The sequence below is a fragment of the Quercus robur genome, chromosome 1 (genome assembly GCF_932294415.1).
Source record: "Quercus robur chromosome 1, dhQueRobu3.1, whole genome shotgun sequence".
Classification (NCBI taxonomy): domain Eukaryota; kingdom Viridiplantae; phylum Streptophyta; class Magnoliopsida; order Fagales; family Fagaceae; genus Quercus; species Quercus robur.
The window spans coordinates 30,483,580-30,493,207 of NC_065534.1; the positions used below are offsets into that span (position 1 = coordinate 30,483,580).

The following is a 9,628-nucleotide window of genomic DNA, read 5'->3' on the forward strand; positions in this document are numbered from 1 at the left end:
CATGCATCATTGAGTATGCATGCGCATGGTTTCGACCATGCGTGCGCATAGTTGAGTATGCATATGCGCCCTAAACCCAAATTATGACAAAAATCTTGTTTTTATTTATTTAATCATTTTTCTCATGTTCTTTAATTCTGTTTGACTCTATTTAGGTTAATATGTTGTGTTTAATTATTTTCCATGTTTATTTTGGTATTTTTGCCATGTTTGATTTATTTGTGATATTTTTTCCTTTGTGTTTATTTAATTGTTATTTTTCCATGTTTAATTTATTTTGTTTGATTGTGTTTTATTTGTTTCCTTTCATATTGTGATGTGATCCTTAACATGTGTGTGTTATTTTATTTAAGTGTATGATGTATGTTTAGGTAAGGATTGTGACTCTTTTAATAACTTTTTTTATCTAAATATGGCCTAGCAACACATAAAGGAGGCCGGCCCACAAGCCAAGTGATCTTGGGTACTTAGGGCTGGCTGAATGGTGGAGCAAAAGATGCGGTCGTCTAAGGCCCCAAGTAAAAAAAAGGCCCCCAAATTTTAAACAATAGAGTTATTTATAATCAATAAATAAAATAATTTTTTTTACCAGATGAAAAACAAATAAAAAATAGAGAAAAATGTAACGTTCACAATATTTTTCACAACACTTTTACATCTAATGCTAAGTAACAGGTTGTTACAGCCTGTTATTGATGGCAAAAAAATAATTATAGTGATATTTTCAAATAGAAAACAAAAAACAACTTAAAATCTAGGATTTGTTGTAAAAAATATTGTAAATGTTGCACTTCTAAAAAAAAATAAGAATAATAATAAGAGTTTAGTTAGCAAAATTGTACTAGTTTTCATCTAAGTCTACCACTAACGCCACTCTTTTACTTACCACTATCAATCTACCACATCAATAAGTATGAAAAATTTTGTCAAATTTTTTGTCTATAAAATTTCTAAAAAAAAGAAAAAATTCAATGTAGTTTATGTTAATCAGTAGTAATTTTGCAATTAAAATAAGATAATCAATTTTCGCCTTAGGCCCCAAAATACATCAAGCCGCCCCTATAGGTACTTAACACCTCTCCAAGCCGTACCTAAACTCTAGACCCATAATCTGGTACGCAAAACTATGTATCTAAATAAGTGGTCCAAAATGTCTAATATAATTATTAGATCTAATCTAGGCAGTGACTCCATTTTTCACTCTATGCCACGGTCCACTCTAAGGCTAAGACGAATTCCCTTGCGCCCACAATAAATGGTAATTTCAAAATAGTATGAAGAAATATACTGAAATATTTTATTCCAATGGATAGACCCGATCAAACACCAAAACAAAGAAATTGAAAGCATTACTGTTAATGTCTCCACTCTTCAACTTTTTTGACAACGTAGTACTAGGTAGTGGGTAAAATCCAAGTGGCGTCTCCTCTTGCAATGTGGGAAGGGATTGGTAAAGATTTTAGGTAGATTTGTTTAATAGATCCCATGCTTGGGCAATACATTGACTTGTAGAACACACTGCTACCAGAAAAATAGAAGAAGAAGAAGAAGAAGAAGAAGAAGAAGAAGAATACTTCATGCTTACATGCAAGGTATTATGTTTATTCAACGGTAGATAAGAAAAAGTTAGCCTATATAATATATATAGTCTATTTTAGACGAAATATAATACAAAATATCTTTCTTCATCTTTCACATTGTATATACATCATAATTCCTCTATCATAACCCATCATTTCATATGCCATCGTCCACTAGTATGTTCCATGATAAGTAAAAAGATTTGAACTTAATTAATTCTTTACTTATAGCCTTATAGGTGCTATCTTTGACCCTTAAAGGAGGTTTATGCGTTCACGAACATGTATCAACCATATATATAATATAAAATAAAATCGTACTAGACCTTTAATTGGCAAAAGCAAACAGGAAAAAAAAAAAAGAAAAAAAGAAGGAACACAGTCTTTTTTATTTCTCTCAATCTCATAATTAAGATTTTATTTCCACATCTTAACACGTGATTATGTACATGATAGTATAATAATACCACATCATTGTAAATTTAAATAATGTTGTATTTAGATATAGTTTTAGATTTAAAATATTTAATCAAAATCAAGAAATATATCCATTTCGAAGGGAGATGATTCTAATACATAAAACAGGGTTTGGGGCACACCCGCACCCCTATGTTAGGGGAGTTTGTTGCCCTTATCTCCACCCAATAGGCATCTGTAATTAAGGCCTTGCTCCTGTCAAAAATTAGATCAACAAGAGAGAAACCCAAGTAGCTTAAGAGAGAAACTAGATTGATGGTTGATTTATGAAAGAGGTGTTGTATATATAGGTATATACAAGGATAGGTTGTAGTAATGATATAAGGTTGGAGAGTATTTATTTGTAAAATGAATAAAGTGAAAATTAAAGTTCTGAAATTTTCTAAGTGAAATTTGAAATTTAATATTTTCGATTGGTCAAAACTTTTATTGTTTGATCGATCGAAGTAGTGAAGGAAATTATACTGGAGTCTTTGCCTGTTTTGATTGATACTCGATTCCTATTCAATCGATCTCTTTTCGATCGATGCTCGATTCCTATCAATCGATCAAGACTTGTGAAACAGAATTTTTGCAAAAATTTTTAATAACTGTTTTGAACATTTGAAAAGGTTTCAATCCTTGTGAACAGTTTTATGAAACTTTTTAACTCTTCACACATACCTTTTGAAGGGTTATAACCTTATGAGTATAAATAGAGGTTTATGTTCACTTGAAAAATATATTATCTCTCCAAAATAGTAAGTTTAAAACAAACACAAGAAATCCTGTAGATATTCTCCAAAATTTTTATTTGTAGAACTCAATAACTTGGTTGTATCTTAGGGACAAGTTTGTAGAAGCCTTTAGCAACTTGCGTATGGGGACAAATATTGTCTAAGGATAACATGTAATTGTACCTCCAAGTCAATCACTAATTTCTATTTATTTGATGTGTTCATTTTATTATTTCATTATTATTCATTGATTTGGTGAAATCCCCAACAAGAGGCATGTCGGTTGTTGAAAGGAAGGCTGGTCCTAAGATGGGTGATGAGTTTGCAATGGAGTACAATCTATATATATATATATATATATATATATTAAAAGTCAAAATTTAGAGAAAATCTAATTAAATTTCAATTTAATTATCAATTTTGTGCCACGTGTCTCATTTAATTTTTAATTTTTTGTGCCAAGTGAACTATTGAATATAAAATTGAAGATTCTAAATCCAATTATACTCTAAATTGGATTTCAATTGGAATTCAATTTTGCACCACATGTTCATCTAATTTTTAAATTTTTGTAGGATGATTGATTTTTTTGCCTCTGGTTGATAGGGCCCTTGGCTTTATTGTAATAGGGTAATAGTTTTCTTTTGGCGTTTTCTGGTATTTTTTTCCCCGGTTTGAGTTTTGGGGTTTTATACTTGTATTTGGGTTTGACCTTTCTTTCTTTTTAATAATATTTTCTAGCGTTTATCTCAAAAAAAAAAAAAATGTAAACTAATACCATGTATAATTTGAACTATATAATTGTGATTGTTTTTAATTGTACCCATGTATATACACAGAGTTGTTACACACTAATGATCATGGGTGACAAATAGATTATGAAACAGGAAGGAGGTAAGGGGATCGAGAGTGACCTGAGGGAATAGATTGCGTGCTCCTGGGTCAAATTCAGTTTACCATCCCTACTAATACAATAAATAGCTAGCATTTTACATGTCAATGACTTGACATTTTACATGTAATATAACTTTACTTATTAAACCAACTACTTGGTCATTTCCCCACCTTTGAATAACAACAACTTGGCAATAAACTAGAGAAGTAGTAAATGATAATTAAAAGGGTGGAAACTCAAGCACGTTTATAATAATAATAATAATAATCCTAACCACACGATGACAAAGGAGTGGGACCCAAAATCGTCAATTCCTCCACAGTCCACACTAGTAATTTGTAAACGAGTGAGAGCGCCTGGGGGCCCCACATTTAAGACACGCACAGCAAAAGAAAACCACCGAAGACCTTAAAAATAGATTATAGTATTTAGTCTTAGTCTTAATAGAATAGTAACACTAACACGCACGGCATGAGACTTGTTGCCTCGTTTAGGAATCTTCTTGGCACAAACAAAATAAAGACAATTAACGACTATTTGAAATTTCAAACTCGGCGTCCCTAACCCAAACCAAACGTAAGTAAAAAGTTAATACTTGATTCGACCGACCGTCGAGTCAACGTTTCCAAACCGCTGGCGCTGAGTCAGGTACGCTCCTCCCCCTTTCCTTTCCTACGCGCCAGGCCCCAACTTCACGTCAACAACGTCAATTATTATTATGTCCTTTTCCTTTTCTTTTTTGGCACATTTTAGGAATCTATTGTGTCAATTTAATGCCTTGAAAATTTGTAAAAATAAATTAATTTTCCCTCTTTTTTTTTTTTACTTCTCATAGAAATATAATTGTTCAGACTTAAATCATAGCAATATAATTATATACCTTTAAAAAAAAAAAAACTCTTTAGTCTTTTTTTGGATAATTTTAGTCTTGTATTAACTATTAATAAAGATTAAATCTAACAAGAATTTAAATTTCTTTATTTGGTAAAATAAGTTATTTTTTTTAAATAATTTAATTTATGAAAAAAAAAATTAGAAAGCATAAGATTGAGTTTTAAAAAAATAATTGAAAAACTAAATTAATATAATCAGTAATATAAAAAACAAAATTAAACTTTTACATCACCAAAATTATAGTTTGCTACGGATAGAATTTTTCGGTTCAAATTATTTGTGTATTTAATTATATGATTTATTATTTAAACAAAAATTACATGATATATCAAATAATCATATTACTTATTTAAATGATTTAACAAACATGGTGTTTACTATTAAATACAAATCATGTGATTAAAATACAAGTGTAAGGTCTTATTAACTACTATCCATTGATTTCATTTAAAGAATTTTTTTTTTTTTTTTTTTACCTTATAGTTTATTACAATTCAAGCCAAATGATATAGTTTTATATCTCATAAATTATTTATCTATAATCTATATAAAACTGAAGATTTTGAATTTTAATTGATCTCATAATATTGTGCTACATAAAATTTTAAGATCTCACAATTCTACACATCATTGTTCTAATATATATTTCCTAAAAAAAAATTCTAATATATGTATATGTGGGGTACAAAAATTTAATAAGATAATAATACCACGTGTCATACTCATAACCGAGAAGGCCATTACTATGCCGAGAAGTTCATGCACTCAAACGGTAAAACCAGAGGGGGGGCATACTGTGGAGGAAGAGCTTCAAAAAGGGGGTTAGCCCTGACGTGACTAGAGGGATGGTAGCTACACCACGTTTATTGCACCTCACCAAACCCTCTGGCCGCATTTATGTGGAGAAGACTCCTGAACAGTACTGTCTTAGTTGCTGCAACTCATAGAAGACTGAAGAGGGCGTCTGATGAGACAAACACTCGAGTAGTGGCCTGCATAATCAACAAATGAAAGGCTAAAATTAGCCAAAAGAGGATATATAATGTGAGAGATCCTCTAAGGATAGGGGGATCGGGGGGAATTTGTAGAAAAAACATCGTAGCAACAAGAACTGAAATTGTATCCAAGTCTAAAAGAAATATATTTAAGGACTACTCTCCTCAAATTTTGCCGAGGAAGGATTTCTTTGCATAGAGTTTGTCTTTCTTTACTTTTTTACTATCTTTAATCTACTGTGCACGTTGTTCGATCCATTGAAACCTAGTTTTTAAGTCTACTATCTACAAATTCATTGTGTTGGACTATTTGGGCTCTAATTCAGCTACTTCTTGGGCTTAGGATCCAAGTCATGCCCTTACAGTATATATATTAACTGAATTTAAATTTCATTCTATATATAAACTTAATCTTAATAAATGCATAATAGTAGAATTTATAATTTCATATATAAATATTGATGGTGTTACAAAAAAGCACCAACTCCTGAACTCGTCCATATGGCTCGTCCAATGAAAGACCGACTAGGGGGAACCAGGCACATGAGGTGATCGTCCCAAGCGTCCTGGATAACCTCGTTCGTCTTTGGATGGACGAGGTCCCGTGAAAAGATCGTCCATCCTTAGAAACGTTTGGACTGGCGAGCTCTACACGGAATTAAGAAAAAATGAATGCATAGGGAAAAGTCATCCCTAATAGTCTCGACCGTCCTTAATAAAGGATGGACGAGTTCATTGGGTTGAACATGTTAGACTATAGACGACTTTGATCTCCACCAAGTGTAAGGGACGAGTTGACCTACTATGTGCCAAGTTCTCCATTAACCATTACGGAACATAAGTCTAAATAAGGTAACTTCCATGGCGGTTATGGAAGTTACCTCCGAATCCTCTGGACTCCTCGACAATAGGAACAGTTATTTAACAGATAACCGTTCCGCGTATGCTATATAAGCATTCATCGATGAGAAGGTAAGAGAGACTCAGAGACTTTTCTCAGAAATTACTTCCTTTTTACTGGGAATTGCAAATCCACTAACTTTACCATCGGAGGACTTTTGGCCGGTCCCCACCCGTCCCCTCTGACTTAGTATTTGTTTTCAGGATCAAGCTCGAGGATCATTAGCGCCCGAGACTTTCAACCTACTGATTTCCAAGAAATCATCAAATACAATTATATTAATGCCTATTAATAAATACCATAATTATCAATTTATATTTAGACAAAAGTTAAAAAAATAGAACAAGAAAATCATATTATGTTATTGCAAGTGCTATTGACCTTGGTTGACGTGATTATATTGCACTGCATAAGCTTTTGAGATTTTACCATTTTACATGTCACATATATATTTTAATTGAATTTAAATTATATTTTATACTATATTTGCTTTATATTTTTAAGGAAAAAAAATTAACGGATACCCTAAGGGATTTAGGAACTATTTTTAGAAACATTTTATGGAAAAATAATAGAGCAATTAATTTTTTTTCACAATTTTTTTAATATATTTTCCATGAAAGGGAGCTATCAAGTTAACATGTTTAATAGTACTAGAATACATAATTCTATACATAAAGTATAAACACAATCAAAATAAATGTCTATTATTAATAATAATTATCATAATTACCAAATTTTATATTTAGGTAAAAAAATATTAAGTTAAACTTTTAAATTGAATTATGAACTTTTAATTAATTTTGTTAATTTCCTCTCCTCTCAATTTCCAAGACTTTTCTTTCTTTCCCACGTGACGGAGGCAGTAACAGCGTGAACCTTTTGATCGCAAGCCGCGTGGATTTATAGTTTAAACTTTAAACACGTAGATGGGAATCCACTGACGCCGTTAAAAAGGTACTTCCTCGCGTTGCCTTAAATATAAAGCCTTTCTTCACCTTCTTTTTCTCATTCATCAAAAAAACACTTTCATATTTTATCTCTCTCTCTCTCTCCTAAGTTTTTTTCTTCTCAAAACCACCGAAGATGTCTTCGTCTCCGACGACGTCGTATTGGTGTTACAGATGCTCTCGCTCTGTCCGTATGTGGGTACATGACAACAACATAACCTGTCCACACTGTCACGGTGGATTCGTCGAGGAAATCGACACCGTTCCTTCCCCTCCTCCTCAATCGGAAAGTCTCCACCGTCGATTTCCTCCCTCCGCCATGTACTTATTCGGATCCACCGCACAGGACCCGAATCCGACCCGACGATCTCGTCGCAACCCGGGTAACCGCTCACCCTTCAACCCTGTCATCGTCTTGCGTGGCGGAGTTGCTTCGACTTCCGATTCAGAACCCGCCGCCGCCGACGCCGACGCAATCGGAGTAGAGAGGATCGATAACGCTAACGGTAACGGGTTTGAGTTGTACTATGATGATGGAGCCGGGTCGGGTCTTCGCCCACTTCCACCAACCATGTCTGATTTCTTGATGGGTTCAGGTTTTGACAGGTTACTGGACCAGTTGACCCAGATCGAAGTAACCGGGTTCGGGCGACCCGAGAACCCGCCGGCGTCAAAAGCAGCGATAGAGTCTCTCCCCACCATAGAAATCGTCGAGACCCACGTCTCGGCCGAGTCGCACTGCGCGGTCTGCAAGGAACAGTTCGAACTCGGATCCGAGGCTCGCGAAATGCCTTGCAAGCACATATACCACTCCGATTGTATCCTCCCATGGCTCTCTCTCCGAAACTCTTGCCCGGTTTGCCGGCACGAGTTGCCGAGCGAGCGAGAGCGAAGCCGAAACGAGAGCGAGGCCGAGATTGCGGTCGAGGCGGAGGAGACGGTGGGATTGACGATTTGGAGGTTGCCGGGAGGTGGGTTTGCGGTGGGGAGGTTCGCCGGAGGAGGAAGAAGAGCCGGAGATAGAGAATTACCGGTTGTGTACACGGAAATGGATGGCGGGTTTGGCGGGTCGGGTTCCGGGGCTCCGAGAAGGGTTTCTAGAGTCAGACGGAGTAGCGGTAGTATTAGTAGAATTGGTGGAGGAGAGAGTGGTGGGTTTCGGAGGGTTTTTCGTAATTTGCTCTCGTTCTTGAGGTTAAGAAGGTCTAGTTCTAGTTCTAGTTCGAATTTCAGTTATTCTTATTCTTCATCGTCTTCGCAATCTGGGTCTGAATCTGGGTCTATGAGAACAAGTCAGAATCATTCTGGTTCGGTGTTTAGTAGGTACGTGCGAAGGCGGAGCAGAGCTTGGGCTGTGGAGGATCAAAGTGAAAATGGGAGGTATTGAATGTTGTCATTTTTGGTTTAAAATGACAAAATTTTTGGTTAAAAAAGAAAAATCTTTTGGGTTTATAATGATGGCCAAGAATACATGTAGCTGACCTGATTGACCATTCTGAGCTTTTGTTTATGGTTGGTTTAATTGGGGAAGTATATGAGGAAGAAAGGCATGGGTGGATTTAGCTGTAAATATAGCATTTTGATTTGGGTCTTTCCTATCTAGAACTGTCAAGTCTAAGGTAAAAAGAAAAAAAGCTTTGTTTTTGGGAAGTTTGGCATGAAATTGGGAATGAGTACAGAATTGGGCCAGTTTCTTGTTTGTAAGGCAGGCTTCTTTTGTTGTAGTACTGAAGAGGAAGTCAAGTTTTGCTGGTCCTGAAGATATTGGATGGTATATTTCGAGCTGGAGAGAGTATTTTTGGATACTCAGAAGGATGTTTTTTTTTGGTTTTTGGAAGTACGGAGATGAAGAATTCTTTATTTCTTTTGTTCTATTTGTTGTAAACTCTAGCTTCAGTTATATATGTCAAATTATTTTCCTTGGCGAATCAATATTTGTTAAATTGTTGCTAGTCTCAACTCTCGAGCAACGCTATTATGGGATGTGTTATTTTGATTTGCTGCAAATGGCAGTGGGATTAATATTCAAATGCTCAGAAGGATAGCAGATTTGAGCAATTATTAGCTAGTTTGAAGTGCTGTCTTGTGTCTGAAGAATACAAATATTCCCTGTCTAATTTTAAGTCAAAATTTGTATGCTGCCAAAGAGCTTGATTGCACAACACACCTGTCTCGAGAGCTGCTGGCTCATAATTTGTGCCTAGTCTATTGGTATCTGCG

At 34.8% G+C, this 9,628-nt stretch overlaps 1 protein-coding gene across 1 annotated transcript; it reads left to right on the forward strand.

Moving 5' to 3' along the window:
* The first annotated feature begins 7,456 nt into the window (after positions 1-7,456).
* On the forward strand, positions 7,457-9,336 carry LOC126729246 (E3 ubiquitin-protein ligase RDUF2-like). Its single transcript, XM_050434889.1, has 2 exons — positions 7,457-7,914; positions 8,005-9,336. Exons 1-2 carry the CDS (start codon positions 7,545-7,547, stop codon positions 8,793-8,795), a joined length of 1,161 nt encoding a protein of 386 aa, XP_050290846.1. The 5' UTR covers positions 7,457-7,544; the 3' UTR covers positions 8,796-9,336.
* Positions 9,337-9,628: the final 292 nt, after the last annotated feature.

What these genes read in the sequence shown, in the direction of transcription:
- LOC126729246 (XM_050434889.1), top strand. Translation starts at nt 7,545, where the DNA reads ATGTCTTCGTCTCCGACGACGTCGTATTGGTGTTACAGATGCTCTCGC. An exon ending in GAGGATCGATAACGCTAACG is followed by an intron (nt 7,915 to 8,004) that starts GTAACGGGTTTG and finishes TGATGGGTTCAG; the next exon opens with GTTTTGACAGGTTACTGGAC.